At 38.7% G+C, this 25,613-nt stretch overlaps 1 protein-coding gene across 1 annotated transcript in view; it reads left to right on the top strand.

Annotated features, from left to right (window-relative positions):
* The window catches only part of Eya4 (EYA transcriptional coactivator and phosphatase 4), a 71,207-nt gene that overhangs the window by 19,158 nt on the left and 26,436 nt on the right, over window positions 1-25,613 (top strand). Inside the window, exons 6-12 of the mRNA XM_042055564.1 lie at window positions 1,138-1,204; window positions 2,563-2,705; window positions 2,849-2,992; window positions 4,726-4,805; window positions 8,666-8,831; window positions 20,925-21,061; window positions 22,363-22,446. Of these exons, the coding sequence (XP_041911498.1) occupies window positions 1,138-1,204; window positions 2,563-2,705; window positions 2,849-2,992; window positions 4,726-4,805; window positions 8,666-8,831; window positions 20,925-21,061; window positions 22,363-22,446 (821 nt within the window). The remainder of the gene's footprint in view (window positions 1-1,137; window positions 1,205-2,562; window positions 2,706-2,848; window positions 2,993-4,725; window positions 4,806-8,665; window positions 8,832-20,924; window positions 21,062-22,362; window positions 22,447-25,613) is intronic.

Below are 25,613 nucleotides of genomic sequence, written 5' to 3'. Positions count from 1 at the left end.
TGAAGCACATTGCATTCATGTCTGTGAGGCTCACAAGGGCACTTGATAGCACTTGGGCGTAGGACTGTATCGTATTGCATGAGGCAGTCAGCAACATAAGCCTATTTGTCACTCCAGTCTCAAAGTTTAGCTCCGGCATTCACAGGAGCAACTCAGAAAGGGTGTCGTACTTTGAAGTTTAACTATGATTGATTAGACTAAACTCATGCCAGCACTGGGTTGTGTACTACTTTAATCTTTTTGAGATGTGAATGAACAGCAGATGGCCTAATAAAGACACTCTGTGTGCTCGCCCAGTACGGACTGGCTCTGAGGGAACTGGTTCAGCATATTAGAATCTATATATGGGCAGTCCATCTGTCAGAGTCAAGGCAGATGGCTAAAGGGGAGAAAGACTTCTAAACTTTTGGAACGATTCCGCTGTGGGGCGCATAGTTGAATGAAATATTAAAATCACCTGGCTTTCCCTCCTAAGCTCTTCTCCAGCAAATATTATCATTGACGGTTCAAAACAGGCTTGAGAATATAATTGATACACATTTTACACTGCTCAAAACACATTGGGTTATCACCCATGCTCTCAGTGCACATTCTTACTACAAGAACATTTTGACTGTGAATTTTTAAACACCCACCTGATTGATAGGACGGAGGGAAATTGGAAATCGTGAAATTCTACAATCGAGGAATGACAGTTTGAACCTCAAACTTCTTAATGTCTATTTTAATCAGAATAAATATGGAGTCAGTATATCAAGATCGTATTTGGAGTAAGAATGTTAAGTTTTCTCATTTAAAACATTGACTTTTGTACCATGAAAGTTTACTGTGTAACCAAAGACATTTGCCAATAAGCTATCTGAACAGAAAGAGCACACACTGACCTGAGAAAATGGAAGACTAAAGGAGTGTTTGTGGGAGGAATGGGCACTCCATACTCTTGTAACAAAACTTGAAACACTTTAAAATGAAGATGGTACCTAACCAACTGCTTCTTTATGGAATGAATTTGAGGAAGCGAATGAACTTTAAGAATTGCATATTTAATCCACAATCTCCTGAAGTAGGTGATGTACTCACTAGTGAAGATGTGTTCACAGAACGATGCTTTGTGTGCTGTCCTTTTGTGTCTTACAGTAATAACGAGTAGTGGTTACAGCCCCAGATCAGCGCACCAGTATTCCCCGCAGCTATACCCCTCCAAGTAAGTGCCCAGCACATTCCGTTTTGCTAGGGATGTTTCTGAAATTACATGTGTTCGTTTGTACCTATATAATATGGCAACCTTATACTGAAAACATTTATGCATATAACTAGAAGCATGAGAGATGCAAAGTTAGATTAGACAGGAAAGAGTCTACATTGCATGAATTCAAAATAGAAATATCCCAAATACATGGATAATTCCTGTCATCTCTATGTTTTCATGCTCTGTGTAAAACAAGTGGACAAAGCTTCACAATCCTTCAAACCAGAACACTTGAATATTATTAGTTTAAAATTTTGAAGCATTTTATGCACAAGTTTGAATTTGTTGAAAAATGTGGGCTTTTTGGCTACACGAGGTATTTGCTTCAAATGTTTAGTATGTAATGATTTTGTATGCTATCTTGAAAATAAGTAACTATCCTTGTTTGATACTAATTAAAAGAATGATAGAACTTGAAATATATTTGAACATTTAAATGAATATGCCCTGAATTTGGGTTTGAAAATAAGTTTATACTCATTTTTAAGGAAAATTAAAAAAAAAACAGTTTTTGGCTAAATAAGAAAACATATAGAAATCATATTTTACCCAAACATTAATATTTCACAATCTAGTTGATCATTGAAATATTTTCTCAGAGTCCAAGTTATGGTAAACACACTTCTGAGATTATATTATTTTTATAACTGGTATAGTTGTCTGTTTTGAGGACAAGACAAATAGAGATTTCAAGATGAGCTACATTGGATTAATGGGTTTACATCAGAATTCACGTGTTTGTCAGCTACACCAAAATTCTAGTTTTCCTATGTATGCATATGAAAATGCAACGTTATGCTACTCTGCATCCAAGATGCCTTAAGTATAGGCCAAGGACTGGATTCCAGTCAGGAACACTGTATGAAAAAGACCTGACAAAGGGATTGGCATTTCATTTCTTTATGGGAAGATGCATCCTTTTTTCTAAATTTCCAGCTCTTAGTAGTGAATTCTTGGTGGGGTTGTGAAATGGTGTGCTGGTGTAGACGTGAGCAAAAAAAAATGAAGATGTAGAGGACTCTTTATGCTGTCTAAACCCAGTTGCTTGTTTTAGAGCTGCTATCCAGCCTGCAAGCCTTTGAATTCCTTCCTCGGGTCATCGGCTGGCTGGCATCAAAGCCGAGGCTCCTTTTTAAGCATTTATTCGCTGTCTCTCAGCTTTTATTCATTTCTGATAGTTGGGGATAAGGAGGTAAGTTGGGGATAAGGAGGGGGATTTGCTTCCTTGGTGTTACAGGGTCTCACCGAATCGAAGCTGTCTGATTTAATATGCAGTCATTGTGCCACAGTAATGCTATTTTTCTGATATTTAGGCCCTATCCACACATTCTTTCTACACCAGCAGCTCAAACGATGTCGGCCTATGCAGGCCAGACTCAATATTCGGGGATGCAGCAGCCAGCCGTCTACACAGCCTACTCACAGACAGGACAGACCTATAGCCTGCCTGCTTATGGTAGGTAACGTCTGCCATCTTCTTTGGTAGGAATCAGGTAATCCCTGTTGACTGGTAGATGGCTTAACATACTAGTGAAAGTCCAGGCACAGAAGGAGATTCTCTTACTAAACAAGTGGTTTGCCTGTGTGTTTTCTAAACAGATCTTGGTGTGATGTTGCCAGCCATCAAGACAGAAAGTGGGCTTTCCCAAACTCAGTCTCCATTACAGAGTGGCTGCCTCAGTTACAGCCCTGGGTTTTCTACCCCACAACCCGGCCAGACACCTTATTCTTACCAAATGCCAGGTAAGTAGCCTGGCATAAAACATGTTCCTGAAAATTCCTGGGTTCCTTAAATGTGACTCTTCAGTCATAGGAACAGTAAGTCACAAGGATGATTTCAGTCTCACCATGGTTCACACAATTTCCTAAAAAACAGAAAATTACCTGGGCAGACATCTGAAGAAAACAGCTGGATCCAGATGGAGAGACAGGATTCAACACAAACACTTCAGGTTAAGCTTGGGCAGGAAATGAAGGCCATCTGAGAGCCACCAGGCTGTCACGCAGAGGTCTGATGTCTTTTCTCTGTGAATGTTCTGAAGTGATTCAGGGTACAGGGCAGGGGAGGCAGCTCTTCAGGTTCCTGTAAATGAAGGCAGAGTTTTTCTTTTATCCCGACTATCTGGGCTCAAATAAACATACAGACGCTCATATTAATTACAAATTGTTCAGCATATAACTCAGGCTTATTACTAACTAGCTCTTACATTTTAATTAACCCATTTCTATTGGTACATGTTACCAGTTCTCTAGCATCTTGCTTCTTGGGCAACTTACTGGTGTGTCTTGATTCTACCCATCTTTCTGTCTGTATTTTCAGTTTGGCTTTTCCATCTAGCCTTATTCTGCATTGCTATAGGCCAAATCTACTTTATTATCAACCAATGAGAATAATACATATTCACAGTGCATTTTCCCACAGCAGGTTCCCTCAGAAACCTTTGTCAGCTGTTAGGAGGGGCCTAAAATTGCATGCATCTTCCTTCAGATCTCTCAATTTCAAATTTCAGTAACACAACAAAACTTGAGAAATGTTTTTCCCACTAAATTCTATAAAGTGACATATTTTTAAACATTTCACAAGAAGTTATTGATTAAATAGAATATGTTCTTTTTTTGAAATTTGTTAGGTATTCTCAGTTTCTTTCTTTCTTCCTTCCTTTCTTCTTCTTCTTCTTCTTCTTCTTCTTCTTCTTCTTCTTCTTCTTCTTCTTCTTCTTCTTCTTCTTCTTCTTTTATTATTATTATTATTATTATTATTATTATTATTACAAATTTTCACCTCCTCACCTCCTCCCATTTCTCTCCCCCTTCCCCTATTCCCCCTTCCCCTCCCTCTCCAGTCCAAAGAGCAGTCAGGGTTCCCTGCCCTGTGGGAAGTCCAAGGTCCTCCCCTCTCCATCCAGGTCTAGGAAGGTGAGCATCCAAACAGACTAGGTTTCCACAAAGCCAGTACATGGAGTAGAATCAAAACTCAGTGAATAGAATATTTTCTAATTTACACTTGGAAATTTTAGCTATTTCTTGAGTAGGGAGGTGTTATTTTGACAAATATTTTAATATAGTATATAATGTAGAAGTCAGGGTAATTCTGCATGTGCATGTGTACATAATTGATTTGTGGTGAAGACATTAAGAATCCATTCTTGCAGCCCATCTTACTCTCAGCCAGGGTGAAATCGAACATCAGCATGCACTTTTTGAGTTAGCTGCAGCCACGGACTAACATCTCTATCCTGCACCCTCTTCACCCAGACTGTGCTACCCATTATTGTCCTCTCAGCTTCTCTGAGATCAGCTTACCAGACCTCTTCATGATGAAAATGTATGTTATTCATTTTCAGTGCTTGGCTTCCGTCACTGGACACAGTGTCCTCTGGCCCCATCCACACTGCCATGAGTGACTGAATTCCATCCCCTTTCACAACCGCACAATTCTGGGAACTGCTAAAGTGCATTTTTTTCTTTCCCTCTAGGCTCCAGTTTCGCACCATCATCCACCATTTATGCAAATAATTCTGTTTCCAATTCAACAAATTTCAGTGGCTCCCAACAGGTACTATAGTTTTTCTATTTACACTTTTTGAACTTTCTGTTCTAGATTTCAGAAGGATTTATTTATTTATAATTTATACTTGTCTATAATTCATAACTGTCTATAATTCCTTTATTTATTTTTATGCAGAGATTGAAGAATCCTGTCTCTATCTAAGTTCTTGGGAATGGTCTTTTAAAATTTATTTTTAAAAACTTTTAAGATTATTTTAATTTTTGAAATTAAAATATTACTTTCCTTTTTATCACTATCCCCTCCCATAAGCTTCCCTTCTGCTTTCTCTCAAAGTTATGGTCTGTTTTTCCTTGATTTTTGATATCTAATCCTACATATATAAATACAACCTGCTCACTGTGTATAGCATTATTTGCATATACATTATTTTAGGGTTGACTACTTGACACTGAATGCACAGTTAGGGAGCTCTTCCCTTGGGAAGTCTAAGGAGAGATTCTATAACTACAGTTTTATTGATTCATTAAGAATATCATATACGTATAGTTTGAACTTAACTATTCAAAATTATTGGGTATTTTTATTCTCATTGACTTAGATTTGTTGAATATTAAAGGATTGCTCATTAAACACCTGAGTTATAGTTATTTTCACCATCTGCCATGTTATCATGGGATGTAATGCATATTTTTATCTCAAGCTATAGTAGGCAGTTTTATTTTCCTTGGTAGAATTGCTTACTTAATGTAACATTACTTAATGCATTGAACTAGAATCAATTGTAAAGATTATAGTATATGCTCTAAGACAGGATTCTAAAACATAGCCGCAGCAACTACATAAAAAGCCTGCAGAAATACGGTTGGCTTTTAATTTTTTATTAATTAGATCTATATTTCTTTTAAGAATGTTTGATTTCCCCACCTTCCTGACAGGTTTACTTTTCTCTGTGGTTACCGAGCCTGCCTCTGGTAGCCCTTAACCCTTCTCCTCATCGTGTTTTGTTCACGTTCTCATGAGTTTTAAAATCAAGGATGATAGGATTACATATGGGATGAGAGTCAGTGTTCCCACATGAGCATCCTTGAGCACAGACTGCCGATACCGTGGGCACTCCAGAACTGTGTCCTTGTCTCCTGATTCTCCACTGTGCTCAGAATAACCCAGACTGAAAGGAAGCTGATTTCTAAACAAACAGTATACTCTTTTACTCTGATCCAATTACGCTGTTTTTAGACATTTGGAAATGTAAGATATTTCACAAAAGCTTCCTTTTTAGATTTAATAACAAGAATTCTATTGTTGCCCTTCTTGTAGTTTAGTATCATAATGAAAGGCTCAAAGGAAACTTAGTTTAAAAATGCTATGTATTAAAATAGTAGAGAGATAGAAACTTTATAAATTGTCATTAACTTAAAAGTACCTTATAGCACTATACTTTCTAAAACATAAAAGAAAAAAGTGATGACTTCCGCTAGTTAGAATTTACTTGTTAATTTACAGCAGACATTTATTGAGCTCTTGATATGCATCATGTTTTTGACTAGGCACTTAAAGTTCAAAAATAATTAAATCTTTATTTCCTGTTCTCTCAAAGTGGATAGTCCCACTGAAGAAACAGACAAGATTCAACACAGACAGAAGATAGACTAGATGCTCTAACCACTGAGATTCACACTTGACAAAAAGCATCATAAAGGAAACACTATTCTCCTGTTCCTGGGAAGACACAAAACGATACATAAAGCAGAGGAAAACTTCACAAACTTTCCATCACAAACAGATCTAATTCTGTTTGAAGATTTATGGTGGACCTGTGTAGACTATAACTGTATTTTGGATCAAGGATTGAATCCCATTTTATCATTTTAAAAAAAATGCTGCGTGTCTGAGAAATATAGGGAGGTCTGTACACTTAGGGACCGGGGACAATGGTATGACTAGATAGGTGTCCTGTCTGCCTCATGGAACGTTCAGTCTACAGAGCGAAGTAGACAGCAAACTAGCAAGGAGACCAAAGGCCCTGCTAAAACGTTCCTAGAAATCTAATATTGCACAGGAGAGTAGCATTCAAGACTTTTCTATGAGAGCCGTAATTAAGTTAGGACTCATCAGAATGAGGTAAGGAACAAGGACAAGAAGTCACAGGGAGGCAAGACAGCGAGGGTCCATGTGCCATTGAACTGGAGGAAGACTGGAGCCCAGATCTCCTGTGAGGAGAGTGTAGAGAAATACCACAGAAAGTGATAAACTAGATTTGATCACATAAGGTCCTGTCAGCTTCTTCATGGGTGGAGTAGACTACCGGCCGCATAGGGCCTTCTAAGCTCCAGTAAGATGGGAGTCTAGGTCCCTTGGGAAGCTATTCATGCTTTTGAATAGGAGAATATCTTATCATTTGTGCTTAGAAATAAAAATGAGACAAATTAGAAATTTCAATAGCATCCACAGGAAATGAAGGATGCTTAGATAAAGGTGGTAAGAATAGAAATGAGAGGAGGGAGGATATTGGAGATACTTCTGAATGAAAAAAAGATATCACCTTCTCCAAAGGCCACTACCCGATTTCCTGGTGTGTGCCACCCTTTTCTGGTGAGGCCAGCGGCAGGCTAGCAGAGCTATGACACACAGCTGCTAGATTTGACTTCCCAGGCTGTTCCAGCCTAGAAAACTCATGAGTTGGGTCACCAGGCTGAAAGCCACTCCAAGTTCTGTGCCTTAGTAGTTTTTGATGTAAAAATGGCTGTCATGATCCCATAGACAAGGCTCTGAGTGGCAAGCGAGCAAGTCCATTTAAGGCCTTAGAACAAGGCCAAGGCCCAAAGTCAGCATTTCTTGTTTGTTTGGGAAACTTCTTTGTTCATGTATTGAAGTTTTCTACTTGGCTCACAGAATGGGAGGGGGAACATCAGATCCTGAGGTGAACAGGCTAATAGAATTTCATTTTCTGTCATATTACTTAAGGCTTCCTGGTAATACATGTGTTTAGTTATACAGAGAATTTTTCGTTTTTGGAAATGACATCAAATATAGATCTTTGTTCCCTTCAGAACTTATCACAACAGGGGATCTTCATCCTGACCAAGAATTTGTCATCACTGATAACATTTTTGGCTAAACCATGCTAGATATATTAAACACCATTTATCACGAGTCTTTACTCATCATCTTAATATGTAAAAGGCTATTGGAGGATCATTTTTCATCATTTTAAGGTTCCTTTTTTAATGGAAAACAGGTCAGGGGAGTTGGTTCAATGCTTTCCTTTTTATGTGCAATAAAGGAGCAAAACTAAATGTTTTGAAAAACTTCACTGAAGACTAAGTAAAGCCTCAGGTAGCAGGTTGCTTGTGGTGGCGAGGATATTGGTTTATTTACTTTAAAATGCTGGATAAGATAAAGTAAAAAAATCAAGGCCTAGAAGGAGAATAAAACTAAAACAATATATGTATTTAACAATATATGTATTTAACAATATATGCATTTAAGTCTATGTAGAAGCCAGGAGTAGGCACAATGCCTGCTTGCCGGTGTTGTCGGGCAATGTGTAAAAATGAACGGAGTGAGTATGAACTAACTTATATTTCCTCTCCCTTTTCAGTGCATAATACTAGTGGCATAAAGCAACATATTAGTAATAATAGGGGGTGAAATGAAGTATAAACAAACTTCAGCCAGATTCATATTCATGTTTTAGAACTGGTTTGCAAGCTTAATAGAGAAATTAATTACTGCTGCACTTGTGAGATGCCCAGTTAGGTTCCACTCATTAGCATCAACTCCAAGCCATTGGAGCTGTACACTAATCGTTTCATTGTCATAGTGATGGTGTTTGCTTGCTTGCTTGGACTGCGCTAGATGGTGATTGCTCTTCTATATCCTCATACCTCATTTATTTGTTTCAGGATTACCCATCCTACACAGCCTTTGGCCAAAACCAATATGCTCAGTATTACTCGGCATCCACCTATGGGGCATATATGGCATCAAACAACACAGCCGATGGCACATCATCATCAGCCTCAACTTACCAGCTACAGGAAGCTCTCCCAGGTCTGACTAGCCAGCCAGGTAAAGATCTTCACCCCGGTGAAATACTTCAAAATATCCTGCGCTATCTAATAACATGGAAGAAAATGAGCCTTGCAGAGGCATGCCTGAAAACTGCCAGACAGTCACGCCGATGATGAATGAGTTTTAGCTCACCGCATAAGACAAGGCTCCTAGGCATTTCAGAAATTCCCCTTTGAGAAGCGAGGCAGACAGGAGATTTTTAACCTCAAAATAATTATGTGTGTAAGAATATCAATATGGGTGAGTGGATCTTTTGCCAGAGCCATTCTTTATTCCATGCAAACCTGACAGCAAAGAGCAGCTGCAATATTATCTCTTGAGTGCTTTGGGGGTGCTTCCTTTTTGCATGGGGGGACTGTATAACTCCTTTACCTTGTGAGGCACCAGAACTCTAGCCATCAACATTCCTACATTCCTAGGATTTGAAGGATCAGTGGTAGGAAGTTTAATATCTTTGCCTGATCAGTGAATGGTTCATTGCAAATTTTTTTCTTTTTTTCTTTTTATCTGAAGTCTGCTGTCCTCTTATTAGAATTGTGTTTGCTACCAGACTTTAAAGCTAGCTAGACCAGCATTCAGCATCTTTCCCATCAAAACTCCATTCGATTGTCCTGGAGGAATTACCAAGATGATTCTAAAATTATAGGAAAAAGTAAAGGAATTGGAATTTACAACATTTTTTTGAAAATGTGAACTAAGTTTGAAGAATGGTATTGCCTGATCTTAGGACTTGCAAGGTAATCAGTGGTCTCCAGTGATGATCAAAGTATACATACATGCTCTGAGTAGAGAGAGGGAATGGAGAACCCAGGATCAATCCTGCACTGAGAAATTGTTGGTGAAAGTTATGTAGAGAATTTCTAGTGGTTTTTCCATAAAAGGTAACTGAAAAACTGAAAATCTCTGTACAAAAGAAGAATCACAATTCATATTTTTGTAGAAAAATCAAAGTATATCATAACTCTTTGGGTAAAAAAACTTTTACAAGAAAAATATGTAGGAAAACTTTGTGATCCTGGGAAAACAAACATTTTTCTTGGATATTAGAAACAATTCTTAAAACTATAACTAAATTTTATAAAATCATAACTAAACAATCCTAAAAATTATAAAATTATAAGGGTTATATTAACCCTTAAAAGCAAAGGAATAATAAATTGGACTTAATAAAATTAAGAGTTTCTCATTGAAAGACACTGTTATAGAACCAAAAGACCGGCTACAGTTGCAGACAAAATTTTTGTAAAACACATATCTGATACAGGACTTCTAATCTAGCATATATAAAGAATTTTCAAAAGGCAAGTAAAACATGAGAGTGATTTTTTTTAAACTTTTTCTATGTATGTGTTTTTTTTAGGCAATTTTGTCTGGGCACAGCATACATGAAGTACCTGTAGCGGTCAGAAAATGGCGCTGGGTATCCTGGGACCTTTGTGAGCAGCCCTGTGGTTGCTGGAAATCAAACTAGGGTTCTCTGGAAGAGCAGTCAATGCTCTTAACTACAGAGCCATCTCTCCAGCACCAGAATCAATGCTATTTTATAAATCTTAATGAGTTTAAAGTTTATATTTCTAACTTGAGTTTTTGTTGGTTTGTTTGTTTGTTTGTTTTTCAACTTCTTTTCTGCTTTGTTCTGTTTTGTTTTATCCAGTTGGGAAGGAAAAACACAGAGAAATGTGATAAAAAAAATACTGTAAAATATTTCTAGCAGTGAGACCAAGACAATCTAATTTTATCACTCAAGTAGTTATTTACTTAGTTTCTGTTTGGCCCCAACCACATGCTAGAAAACAGCATTTTATCAGTGACAAGAACTCTGTGTACAAATAGCTTGAGTTTGAATAAGAAAGCATGCAAGCAATTAGCAGTGAGTGGGAGGAGGGAAAATCTCAAATGCTTAGCAAAAGATTAAGATGTAAACCATTTTGGATTCAATGAAACAACAATAAATGAACCCCCCCCCCCGCCCTATTCCAGTAACAATCAAAATGGGCTTATGGCCTGAATTTGTGAAATGGCCACATTAATTTTCCTTCTGTGTTTGGGATCCTGTAGCAATCCCCCGTCCATCCTTGCTTTTGTCATCTCGGTTAAACATAAACCACTGAGGTCAAAAATATTAAATAGAAAAACAACAAAATTGAAATGTTTTTTAACAACAGAACTATTGTTAAATAGTTTCTATTTTATTTTTAATTACTGTCTCTCATTGTGCTTGACTTACAAATTAAACTTTATCATGGAAATGTATGCATAGGAAAAAAAATGATATGTGGTTTGGCATTTTTAATGCCCTCCAGGGTCTGTGTAGCATCATGGCAATATATTCTCTGTGGCTAAAGAGAGATAGTGTATTGTATCATCTCTTATCTTTTTATCATTACAACTACTGTCTGTTGTGTGTTTATGCATACAGGTATGCATGCATGCACATTCAAATAAGCATGCCCATGCACACAAGCACAACACGCATGTTGAACTGGGAAGACACCTTAAGGAGTCAGTTCTCTCCACCACGCCGATCCAGAAAATCAAACTGAGGTCATCAGATTTGGCGGCAAGCCCCTTTCCCAACTGAGCTGTCTCACTGATCCCAATATATCATTTCTAGCTTTGGACCCAGCAAAAGGATTGTAGGCAGTGCAGTTTGTCCTTGGTGACCCTGCATTACAGTTTGTGTCTTCTTTTTCCTCTTCCATTTTCCCTTTTACGACTACACAGCTCATCTTGATTTCCAGGCCCCTGTTTCTCTTAAATCTTCTGTTCAGGCTTTTCTCCATTCTCCGCCTCGCTGAGCATGGTACCAAAGTCAGTCCCAAGCTGGGACCCCAAATCTAAGCAAATGCTTGCTCTCAAGATCTTTTAGCTTTCTGCCCTAGGAACCTCACATGTTAATCCCAGCCTTAGTCATGTGTTCCAAATCTGCCTTTGTCTTTCATTTTATCAGCGATGTGGCCTTGGTTAAAGCTCTTGTCAGAATCCATGTTTAGTAAGTAGTAGGGATACTACAGACAAAATGATGCTTGCCTCATTGTTCAACAGCATCAGAGAGATTGTCCCACTGAGAATGCGTGGGGACAGAATCACAAAAGTGCTACTCATCGGGGTTCAGGGACAGACAGGATGAGGTAGGCGCATCTGAGTTGACCAGACTCCTTACACACTCAGTATGCTATGTGAGGTACACAATTCTAGTTCAAATTTGATTTTACTCAAATTTCTATCTAATCCCAACAAAGTTTCTCCACCATTCCCAATACAAAGATTATCTCTTTTGTTAGCGTTGTCATGAGCAAAGGGACCATGATGGGGATACCCACAGAGACAGCTGACTTGAACTAGTAGGAGCTTACTGACTTTGGACTGACAGCTGGGGAACCTGTATAGGACCAAACTAGGCTCTCTGAATGTGGATGACAGCTGTGTGGCTTGTGCAGTTCATAGAGCCACTAGCAGTGGAACTAGTATTTATCCCTAGTGCATGAACTGGCTCTTGGAGCCCATTCCTTAGGGATGGATACTTTGCTCAGCCTAGATACAGGTGGCCTTGGTCCTGCCTTAAGTGATGTGACAGACTTTGTTGATTCCCCATTGGAGGCCTCCCCTTCTCTGAGGAGTGGATGGGGCATGGGGGTGGGGAGAAGGTGGGAAAGAGCACAAGATGGGAGGGAGAGAGATTGGCATGTAAAATACAATTGTTTTAAAAAGAAAGAAGGAAGAAAAGAAAATACTGAATGCAAGTAAGTGCTCATACTATGTGACAGTCTGGGAAGGGGACATACTCCAGTGCAATATTGCTGCACGCACTGTTAGAACACAGCATTTTTTATTTCTCTAGTGGTTGCTCTTGTCAACAAATACAATTTGGCAACCTTTTCAGATCCTGTCAGACATCATGCTGGATTTACAAAGAACTTATTTCATCTAGTAACTACTATTGTCACACGTGTGATTCTTGAGGAATTCTATGATCTCTCAAAGTCTTCTCTCAAAGACTTCACTTTGATTTTCGCCTTTTCAGACCTGGCATGCATCCAGAAAGCAAATAAATTCATAACCATAGGCTTTTTCTTTATTAATGGTGAAATCTGATGGATTTAGTTCCAGGGCAGGAAAGGAATTTCCCATTAACTGATTGTGCCTTTTCTGGGCTTACAGAGCAGACCTGACAATTAGGTCCACAATTTTTTAAAGAGCATTCATGGTGGACTTCCATGTTTAAAATAGAAACATACCTTATCCTTATGTTCAATAAGGGACAGCTGCTTGTTCTGATTTACAGATAACCCTAATGAAATAAAGTTGGAGCTAAATATCCAGACCTTACAAAGGGCAGGTCTTCATTACTGTACTGATTATGGGATAATTATTCAATCACCTAGAAAAGCCCAAGGCAACTGGTAATGACTGATGTTATTTAGAAATTGCAAATAGCATTCAATTATTTATTTTACCTTATTAGGTGGTTTGACAATGGATTTAGAGATACACTACCACGCTGATTAAAAGCAGACGTTTCTAGCTCAGTGTCCTTACAAAGATCTTTCTCTGTCCTTTTAAATGACGTTTATCTAAGGTAAATTGATGGTTTTGATTCGCATTCTGAAAGTTAGCATTGAAGATGAAAGATATTTTTACAGTTCTCCCTTGCAAGTATTTTAAACATTTAAAAATTAAGTGTGCTTAATAATGTGTAACAATATTATCCTTGACTATAAGATCTCAAAAACCACTGTGGGGTATTAGTTAACTGAACTTAACAAGCACTCAAGGAGAATGAAGGACCTGATAAAGCCCCTCCCACTCAGAAAGGAAGCTAGCTTCTCGGGCATGACTTAACAGCCTTTACTAACTTCACGAAGCAGAGTGCGACATCTTCTCTGTGATACGGGCAAGAGGGTATAAGTGGAGAGAACCCCTTAATGTCTACATTTGCCATGTATTGCACCCTTGCAAAATTGGCAGAGACATCAGGATTAGCAACTCTAAAGCAGTATTCACAAGTGCTCCGTGACCCTTATGCTCTCGGTCCTGGTTTTACCCTTTAGTAAAGAGTAGGGAGAGAGGACAGCACTTTGAAACGTTACAGAGGTCAGTCCACTTGTGAAGGGATGGTCGCTGTCAGGGCCTGTGCTATCCACAGGAAGGGCTTTCATTTTTGGAAACCTTTGCCATGACAGTTTAGGCCTCTTCTCTCACATCCAACAGTTAAAAATTTAGATGATGTCTTTGGAAGTTTTTTAATTGCAATTAAAAACCTTAACCATATTTTTCAAAAAATAATGTTTTGAATTTACATACACAGAGAAATGAAGGGACTACATACAGATGACTGATACATGCAATACTTTGTTTGCTCCGCTTCTATGGTTATGCTAAATCACCCAAGCGAAAAACCGTTAGCCCAGCAATTTTCAAAGCTGTAATACATTGTAATTAGCTTTCTACACTGTACAATAAATGCCTTCAATTTATCCTACAAATATGGTATCCTTTCCCTGACATTTCCCCCTTACCCACCCCACTCCCAAACTCACTCTGGTAACCACCGTTCTGCACTCTGTTTCTAGGGGAGCAAGTTTTTCATATTCCATTTATGAATGAGATCCTGTAAGTTTCCTCTTTATGTTCCTGACTTATGTCACTTAGTCCTATGACCTTTGGTTCCATCTGCGTTGTCACAAAAGGGAAGGATTTCTCTCACCTTTGAAGTTTAATAGCGTGTATGTGTCTGTCTGTCTGTCTGTCTGTCTTATATCTGTCTGTCTCTCTGTGTATGTATGTGTCTGTGTATATATGTATGTCTCTTTCTCTGTGTCATGTATGTGCCTATCTGTCTGTCTGTCTCTCTCTCTTTCTCTGTGTATGTGTCTGTCTGTCTGTCTGTCTTGTATCTGTCTGTCTCTCTGTGTATGTATGTGTCTGTGTATGTATGTTTGTCTTTTTCTCTGTGTCTATGTATGTGACTGTCTGTTTCTCTCTCTCTCTCTCTCTCTCTCTCTCTCTCTCTCTCTCTGTGTGTGTGTGTGTGTCTGTCTGTCTGTCTGTCTTTCTGTCTGTCTGCCTGTATTACTTTCTTCATCCACACATCTATGTTTTAATACTTAGGTTGACCCCATTTCTTGGGTTGGAGAATTGACTTCCCTATGAGATGAGCTACTTTATTGATCCCAACACAGAGTGGTCAGTCCTGAAACCATACACACACAGAAAGACAACAGAATGGACCCAGCAAGTTGTATTTATATAATTTAGCATACATATATGTACATATATATGTAGCAATAATAAGAATAAAGAGACTATCAATTTGAGATCGGGATTGGAAAAGATAGAGGGGCCTGGAGGGAGGAAAGGGAAAGAGGAATGGGATGTAATACTCTTTTAATAAAAATGTATTTACAGTTATTTTTCTATAAACCTGGGGCAGATATGTCTTAGCAGAATAGCTAGGTCATTCACACAACCTGTTTTTAATTTTTGGAGCACTTCTATGCTGCTTCTTAATGCCACAGTCACAAGGGCCTTTTTGTCCACATTAAGTCCAACCCTTACTTCCTATTCTCTTCTTTGATGATAGACACCTTAACAAATGTGAGCTTGAATATACAGTTTGAATTTGCATGTCTCTCATTGTATATCTTTCTCATATACTGATTGACCTTCTCTATATCCTTTTGGGAAATGTCCTCTCGGGCCCCTGCTTCTTGTTTTAGTCAGGTTATTTTGTGGTCTTCCCCCTGGGTGGTTTGGGTTCCTTATATGTTTCAGGGATGTCAGACGTGTAGCTTCTCAATATTTTCTTTCATTCTGGTGGGTTGTTAGAGGACCCTCTTGATCAGTAGACATTGGTGCTGTTTGGAAGAGTAAGTTTGAGCCTAGCAGTTAAAGCAAAAATTCTGGCGTCACATCAACACCACCAAATATCAGCTGATTGTTGCCTGTGTACATCATGGACCCTATGTATATCATGTTACCAGTTTCTCCATAATTACAAGATAATAATAAGGACATAAGTTCCGTGTTAGGGTGAGCTTTATTTCATGCTACCTGTCTCTCTGTGTATGTGTGTCTTTGACTCTGTCTCTGTGTGTCTTTTTCTCTCTCACACACACACAAATATACACACGTACATACACCATTGCTGGTGGGGTAGTGAGTCAATAATTCCACTCTGAAGACCTGTGTCTATGCAAGATGGATATGTGTCTCCCCTGACTCAGCAATGCCATTGCTGAGTGTAGCTAGATACTCATGTGGGGAGAGAGCTCACTTGCACATTATTGTCAGCACGTTATTGAGTTTTGTTTATAATCCCTTAACAGTGTTCCTGACCTAAATGGCAATTGGCAGAAAAGATGAAGTATGCATATTTGCTTGAGGGATTTCTAGACAAATTAAAGAAAGAACAAACAATTGCTCTGAGTTCTCACCAACATAATGAGCTGGGAATGAAGCCAAAAATGTGTTTATATACTTCTTTTAAAAAGGCACCGTGTGCTCAAACTAAGAGTTTAATTAAAACGAGGCCATACTTTGCAGTTTTCTTCCAAAGGCCTGTTTTATTCTCAAGAAAACACTTATTTATGTATTTCCTCCGTATCCTTAAAGTACTTTGAAGATCCTTAACTAAACTGGCAAAGAATCAATGGGAAGAGATTCTCCTGGGCCTAGAAACCCACACACTTCCTGTGACCCTATTTTCCCTTCAACACTGTGATAGTTGCTGAATATCAGATTCAAATAGCTGACTTCTTTCTATTAAATTCCTTCAGTATAGACCCAGTCTGCCACCAGCTACCCTGCCTGCAACTTAAGACCATGACTGGAAGTTTGCAATTTTCTCTTCTTTCAACTCTTACACTTTTACTAAATGTAAAAAAGCTACTTTTCTGTAGATAAAACCTTAAAAATTGACCTACAAAAAACATAAAGCCAAGTGTCACATGTATACCTGCTATTCCAGCACTTGGGAGGAAAAAACAAGAGGATCAGGAGTTCATTGTCATCTTTAAGTACACAGGGAAGTTGGCACTAGCATGAGACCTTGCCTCAAAAACACATGTGTGTGTGTATGTGTGTGTGTGTGTGCATGTGTGCAAAAAGAGAAAGGTTTTATAAATGCCACCCCAAAAGAATTCTGTTTAATCTTGTTTTTAAAGTAAGAGTCAGTTTGTGGCTAGAAAGAGGACTCAGTGGTTAAGAGTACTCCCTGTTCCTGAAGACCGACCTGAGTTTGGTTCCCAGTACCCATCCATGTCTGGTGGCTCACAAACAGCTGTTACTTCAGCTTGGGGCATCTGATGCCATCTTCTGACTTTCCTGGACACAAGTGTATATGGACACATACCCATACTCACATGAATACACATAAATAAAAATAAAATTTTAAAGTAAGAATTAATTTGACTCATGTTATTTAAAGGAAGGCATTTGATTTGCACGATTTAGTAACCTAAAGAAATTATGGTTTCCCTGTAAGAGTGGAGGAAAGGAAATGGTTCGTTTGGTTTCACTTAAAGGTTGCTATGCATTCAAATATCTAAAGTCTATCCGAATAAGTTGAAACTTAAGTTTCTGCAAGATAAAGCAATATTCAAACTTGTGCTTAAAATATTTTTGTTGGGATGTCCCTCCTGTCAGTCATGATAGTGGCAGAGGTAGAGTGATCTCTACTAGCAATATTTGAAAAGACAATGACATTTATATTAAGACTATTTTTATGTTCGTAGTTTATTTTTTATTAAAAAGATATTTGTTTCATTAAATGTATCCTGATTGTGGTTTCCCCTTCCCTGATTCCTCCCATATCCTCCCCACCTCTCCACTCATCAAATCTAAACCTCTCTTACTCTGTCTCTCATTAGAAAACAAATAGGTACTTCCCCAAAATATTAAAAAACAAACCTGAATAGAATTTAAGAAACAGAAAAAAGGAAGGAAGGAAGACAAGCCTAGACATAACATTATGAGAAGAAAAAAGAAACCTCTAAAAGTACCATTGAGCTGGTCATGTACCGCTGAGCAGGAGACTTGCCCTTAAGTGTGTTTGTATATCCAGTGACTTAGTGAGATTCCATTAGAGAAAGCTAATTTTTCATTTGCAAGTAGCTTTTATTTGTAGATAGCGTATGTACTAGGGATGGGGACTTGAGTCCACTTCTCTCTCAGTTCTAGGACTCCATCTGACCCAGACCTGTGCAGGCCCTGTTGATGCTATCATAGTCTGTGTGAGGTCACACATCAGCCCTGGTGTGTTTTCTGGGTATCCTCCATCCCTTCTTGCTTTTATACCCTTTCTACTTCCTTTTTGACAAGGTTCATGGGCCCTATGTGGAGGTATTTGGGATCCCTTCCTGATTTTACACCCTTTCCACCTCCTTTTTGACAAGGTTCATGGGCCCTACGTGAAGGTATTTGATGGAGACACCCTGTTTCAGTTTGAGTGTCTAAAGGTCTCTCACACTCTGCCCGTTGTCCAGCTGCGGGTCTCTGTATTTATTTCATCTCTTACAGGAGGAAGCTTCTGTGGTGATGACCTAGCAAGATGTTGGTCTATAAGTACAGCAGAATATCATTAGGAGTCCTTTTTGTGCTAGGTTCCTTTAGCATAACAATAGTATTTGGTTTTCCCCTGGGACCTTGACTATCTCGTCTCAGGTTTTTTGCCACATGAGCAGTGGTAAGAATAGGTTCTCTCTCATGGGGGGGGGGAGTCTTAAATCCAGTCAAATATTCATTGGTTACTCCCACAGGCTTTGTGCCACTGTGGCATTAGTGGACCTTGCATGCAGATCACCTTTGTCGATCAAAGGGTTTGTAGCTGGGTTCTCCTTTGAGAACATGCAAAATACCTTCCAGTACAATAGACATTAGTGAGTAGGTAGGCACCAGCTCAACTTCTCCATGTTCAGTTAGTTGTATAGATGCAGTCTTCAGCAATAGGGCCACCAATAGTCTCAGCAATAGCCTGGGTTGTTTGAGGGTTTCCATGGGTCCTCTTTGCCAAACAACTTGATTACATGCACCCCATTCCCGGCACTGGACACTTCATTTGGTGATGAAAGATACCCAATTGGGACTCTGTCTCCCTTTTCATTTGGCAACTTTTTTATAATCTTCATATATGTATACATTTTAGGAAGTTTCTACTGTATTAGGTTGCCATATGACACCTCAAATGACCCTTAGTTTTAACTGTACCTCTTTGTGGTCCCTCTATCTCCTCTCTTCCCCCATCTATTTATGGGGAAAGATAGCTAAGATATATTTCTGATCTTGTACCATGCAATGCTTCCCAAATAAAATGTTGTTATCAAAAGAAATGATAAGCGGTTAGTTCTGTCATGATTACTGTGTCTCAGAAAAGCCATGGGCAACGTGCCATTTGTTCAGAATTACTTAATGCCCTGTGATTTATCTTACTAAATTTTATTTTAAATTTAATGATAAATTAAGATCATCATATTACTCTTTGTGTATAAGCACATCATTTAAATTTAATGTAAGTTAAATTTAAGTTAAGTTAAAGTTAAAGAGATTTTCATTTTACACATATGGTTTAAATTAAATACAATTCTGATTCATCCTCAGTAATTTTAAAAAGCTATTTCTCCAGAATTCAATATATACTGAAACCGAGGTCCAGTGAAACTGAGGGAGATCCTGGAAGTGTCATTGCAAGTCTAGATGATCCATTACACCATGCCTTGTGGAGCTTCAGTTTATCTTAACGCTGGCCTTGGCAGTGCTGCCTGCTTCCCAGATCCATGGTCACTAAGTTTACATGAGTCTGGATTTCAGGGACCTGTAGACATACAGAAGCCAATTAGATAAAGTGTCTGAGACTTCACATGCTGGCTGCATGGAGGGAGTAACTCACTCTGGGGTCTCACTTAGAGCGGCATTAGCATAAGAGATACTTACACCATGCAGAATGTGTAGAGTGGGAATGTCAGACCTCCTAGATACCATGCCCTGAGTATGACAGGATAAGAGTCTGTGACTCCTAGGTAGAAAGACATTTGAGAGGAAGGCCAGAACTGACAATCCACAGGCCGTCAGTTAACAATACTAACTCTGAGCAGGTATGTTGAATAGGATCAAAAAATATCACCTGTCTGGAAAGATAAGGACTGAGCCTGTATATTGAATTTGACAAGCTGATGGTTATTCGGGACTCTTGGTAAAGTATGTGTATTCATGTTTTGGTGATCTGAAATTTAGTAAGTTAGATATCAGTCAGTGGAAGGAATTATATTATACAGTTGTGTGACCTCTGTCCATTTATGGCTACCAAGCACTTCCAACACATATATCACACATTGAAATGATTGTAATAAGCACAATATTTCAAAAATTGTTATAAAAGTAATAATGGTAAAAATTTTCTTGCTAATTTTATTTATCAATCACATGCCAAAATGATATGTTGTATATATTGAGCTAACATATTTTATATGTTGAGTTCATCTTACGGGTCTCTTTTTGCCTTGAAATGTAACTGCTAGAAATTTAAAACTTTGTGATCAATCTTGGGACTTTCATTTATTTCTAATGAGTAGCACTAGTATGAATTATTGTCTTAAGGAGTTTCCTTTGAACAAGAAGATAGCAAGCAATGAGTGGCTCGATAGAAATCTGTGGTCAAGAAGGAAGAAGATTTAAATTTGCAAGTGGCCCAGGTATCGGGAGGATCAGAGAGGAAAGAAGTGAGGGGGCAGATTCAGTAAGAGGTGGGGTTGGGAAGTCAAGTTTGTGGGTGAAGCATGGGTTGATCCAGAAGACATCGTGTTCTCGGAAATGAGATCCAAATGGAGGTGAGTCTCGATGGAAGTACAGATAAAATGGAGATGAAAATACAGACAGGAAGCTGAAGGTATATGGTATATAAAAAAGGCATTCACATTTCTATGATGAGTTCATATGACTATACAATTTGTTGACGAAAGTACAACTTTACATATATGAACTATAGTTTTGTCATAAAGAGGTCACTCGTGTGTAGGAACTTGTGAAGTAATAACGAAGACTTGTAATTGTTCTAAAAGTAAGCAGCTCTTCCTGACGCAATCATTTTGTTTATAGGAGAGTTTGATACGGTGCAGAGCCCCTCCACACCAATCAAAGACCTTGATGACAGAACATGCAGAAGTTCTGGGTCAAAGTCTCGAGGAAGAGGCCGGAAAAACAACCCCTCACCACCTCCGGACAGTGACCTGGAGGTACGCCTGCTTATCTCTGAGGAACATAAGATACTCAAATTTACTAAGTGGTATCATCCATACGTTATAGCCTAGTACGTTTCCAAATTAAAATATGTATCATAAATTGAATGGACCTGCTTTGTTGTAGCTACTTTATCAGTTTGAATTTGGGGATATTTGTCTACCATAATACCAAAATTTAAAACAGTAACATCAAAGGCAAGAGAACTTTGAAAGTCAAATACCAACATAATTTCATCTGTTGATCCAAACTGATTTTTAAAAAAGGCTAAAAGTAAAGCTATTATTTGTGGAATAATATCCTAAGAAAACATGTTTAAGAAGATAAAAGCAATCTGTGTAGAAAGGAAAAAATCTTGTTAATGAATATCTATTAATTTTGTGGACTTTTACTGTATTTTTCCATTTGTGAGCTCTTTTGAGATATAACAACATTAAGCAACTTGAGTTTCTATTATAAAACACTGAGAAACTATCATTTACTATATTGCTACACAATTACACAGCCACATATTTTAACTGAATTAAAAAAATTCTAGTTGTGCCTCAAATCAAGCAGCAGATACTGTACCTCTTTCTAAAAGATTTATATGACTGTATACAAGAGATGAACTACATTCTGGAGCCTGGTGGGTGACATGATAAATGACAGCTAGAGACCCCAGTTGGCAGGGAGCAGGGCAGAAATAGTGGCCCATCCCAGGGCTTCACCATCCTGCACTTTTGAAGTGTCATTCAGTGTGGTCCAAACTCCAGATTTCCTTCCAGAGTCAAACCCCTGGTGTCTGGGTGGAATCTCCTAAATTTGTTGCATCCCTTGAGATCTCTTATAAGTCCTGGCAGGCCAAACAATGCATTCACCATCCTATATGACACAAGGGTCAGCTTTTTGCAGTTGCTATTTAGATGCTACTCATAGACAGTTTTGGAAATATTTAATGTCTTCTATTTCAAACTGTAATGAATCCACGGAGGTCTAAAACTATAAAATATACCAACGTTAGACCCCCTTTCTAATCATAAAGCCGGAATTTATCTTTTTCACGGTAGCTGTAATCAAATGTCATCTGTATTCATTCCAGTAAGGACACCTGATCATTCAGCTTTTGATAACTTATATCACCAACGTCGCCAGGTTTTCCGGCAGTCAGGCTTGGCACATGAAAAATGAATAGATAATGGAAGGGGGTGATTGTGCTATAGACTACTCAAGGCGGCTTATAGTGAGGGCATTTTCCAACTGTAAAGACCTGTGTCCTTCAACCGTAACCGTGCTGACCCTGGCCGTTTCTCCTCAGCGCGTGTTCGTCTGGGACTTGGACGAAACCATCATTGTCTTCCACTCTCTCCTCACCGGCTCGTACGCACAGAAGTATGGCAAGGTAAGGAATCAAGAGTTATTCCAGGAGGAGTTCAGGACTCAGCTAGTTAAAAGAGGCAAGGTCTGCTTTAGACTACGTTGTTTTCACTAGCCTGTCAAGTCTTAGGATAGTCATCCCTTTGCCGTAGCTTCTTGTTCTCAAATGTATACTGGCAACTCGGCAGAGCTAATTGGGAGCTGCCTTTACATCTTTACAGGAATCTTGAGCTTTCTATCTCAAGGCCAAAGATGTTACCCTCACATATTTGAGGACAACACCCCTTCACTTACAGAGAGGCTCACCCACTCCTCTGCCTCTCTCTCTTGCTTCTGCTTCTGTAATGAATTTCTTAAAACACCATCATGCCTATGTGAGTTTTGTCCTCTGGACTGACATATCCACAGGAGGCTGCTCTGATGGAAACATGGATGCTTACGTCTTTACTTACTTTGACTATGTCAGTACGGTTTGACCTCAGCAGATTCAGGAGAGAGAATGTTGGCCTGATTTCCGCTCCTGTATTAAAATGTGTTTAGCTTTGGTTCTTTTACTTATCACAGCCACACCTACAGGAATGCCTTGCCATACCTTTAAAGCATGATAATTAGTTGGTGGATCCTTATGTCCTAGCAACATGATAATTTTAGCAACTGTTATATTTTTATCTTCTAGAAAATATATGATGGATTGCATTCAAGTGTGTCTTTTTATCTCACTTTTTATATGTGTGTATTTGTATGTGCGTGTATACATGCATGCACATGACCATGAAAGCCAGAAGAAGGTATTAGGTCCTGAAGCTTGAGTTACAGGAGGGATATGAGTGCTGGGAACTGAACCCAGGTCCCCTGGAAGAGCAGGAAGTGCCCTTAACCACTGAGCCATCTTTCCAGTCCCATGTGTGTCTTTGTAAATTTTCACTTGGGTAATCTATATTGTCCTTTGTTTTTCGTTTCTTAGTAGATACAAAAGGTAGCTTTTAAAAAATCAAGTATTTACCAGAAAACTATTGCAGGAGCTCCTTCCCCTCCTTCATCCAATAGCCGCTGAGATACCAGCCCATTAGGGCGTGGTCTCTCTCTTTAAAAAAGCAGCCACTTCCCTCCACTCGCTTTCTGCCTTCTGGCTCTGCTTCCAGCGACTAGGCTCCCTTCTTGATTGTGCAGAGGGCTGTTGGCTGGGACGGTGATCTGTAAGTTTTTCCCTTTTAAATAAATAACCATTCTATTAATCATAATTCCAAACTGGTGTGGGATTGTTTGTGACTTACGCCTTCAGAAAACATCTTAGTCCCTTTTTATCACTATAATCATCTGGCATAGTTGTCTTCAACTATACTTTCAGAGATTATTTCCATAATTCATAAAAGAGTTGGCTCCAAAGCAGGATATGTACATAGATATGTCTGCTTGGTTAAGGAAAGAACATATGGAATAGTAAAACAAATAAATAAATAACAAATAACACATTTGCCTCTCCTATTTATTGACTTTTATTTCCTTTTTCATGCTCCTCGATATGCTTTATAAGTGCGTGGGTGAGCTCAGGCTGCTGTAACACAGCACCTCAGACTGGCTGATTACAATTTCTTTCTCCAAGTTCAATAGAGTTTTTCTAAAAGTTCAGAGTATAAGTTTTAATTCTGGTCCCAAACCTTGCTGTCCCAAACTTTGGGGAACACAGAGGAAGACAGAAAGTTCTTGTTGGAGTGTACCATCCTTGTGACCAAATTTTTCTCTTTCATGCTCCCATATTGGAGGTTAGGAATTCAACATAAAAATTTTAAGGGGGCACAAACATTCAGTTCATAACATATCTGGATTAGATTGTAATTAAAACATGATCACAATTTATAACTAAATTATTGTGATAAATCTGGAACGCAAAATCAAAATTCTGTGTCTAGTGGGCTATGAAATCTAATGTTTTTCAAGGAATTTAAGGAATATTTTTAAATAATTGACTTTTCAAAAACATTCTTGGAGCCCTGTTTAAATGGCAATGATAGCTCATTCAGCTATGTTTCATGCTACATGAAAGTTTAAGATGAACAATCAGTCTTAAACATATATGAGCCCACATAAAGGTCTCTCCAAATCTATTGTAAGGAGGCTGCTTGTTGGATCCTGGCTGCTCAGCAGTTCAGCCATGAAATAATTACACAGAAACTGTATTATTTAAATCATTGCTCGGCCCATTAGCTTTAGATTCTTATTGGCTAACTCTTACATCTTAATTTAACCCATTTTTATTAATCTATGTATCGCCATGTGACTGTGGTTCACTGGGTAAAGTTCCACCCTGCTCCAGCGGGGCTACATAGTTTCTCTCTGACTCTGTCTTCTTCCTCCCAGCATTCAGTTTAGTTATCCCCACCTAGCTCTGTTCTACCCTATCAGGCCAAGCCAGTTTTTTTTTATTCATTAATGGTAATCACAGCATACAGAGGGGAACCCCACATCACAAACACTCACCTTAGAGGCTGTCCTGAGATATACATTGCTTCCTTGTGTCAGATTAGTGGTGGAACTCACTTTCTAAAGTTGCCTTCACACCTTTCATACACCTGATTCCTTGATATCCGATCTTCATCCCTTTCTAGGAATTTTGGTCTTTTGCATTATGAGATCATCTGTACCCCCAAAAGAGAATCTAAAGAACATGGTAAACATGCTATTATGTGCATTTGCTCTCTTTTTTGTTAAACCAAGGAAAATGGCAGCTCTGTCTTCAGTGTTGTTGCTGTGTGGCCTCAGTCTGAGGAAATCCCCTACATACAGACTGAGATCCTCCTACAGAACCTCATGACTATAGCCTTTGGAACTGATCTGTAAAAGGCAAGAAATAGAGAAAATGAGGCAAAAGAGCCAAAGGAGGCAAAAGGAGAGCAGGAGGTTCGGAGAATTCTAGAAGCCTGAGAAGATAGGAATCAGCTATATCCACAAAAGGGGAAAGAGAAAGTCAACAAAAGTTCCCCACTGGACACTCATTCTCTTCACCGTGTGCTTTTCTATAAAAGCCATATTTGTATCAAACTTCTCTCTTATCCAAAGAGGTTTAACCCAGGATTTAAAAATAAAGGGGATAGTTCACATTTCATTTCTTCCTCCAAATGAGATGCCTGAATAGAGTGATCATAGTCTCATGAGTCCTGCCCCCCACCCAGTGAGTTCTTATGGCCATGAACC

This window comes from Arvicola amphibius, chromosome 8 (assembly GCF_903992535.2).
Source record: "Arvicola amphibius chromosome 8, mArvAmp1.2, whole genome shotgun sequence".
NCBI classification, from domain to species: Eukaryota; Metazoa; Chordata; class Mammalia; order Rodentia; family Cricetidae; genus Arvicola; species Arvicola amphibius.
Note: the sequence above shows the minus strand (reverse complement) of the source record. Positions and strands in the feature narration are given on the sequence as shown.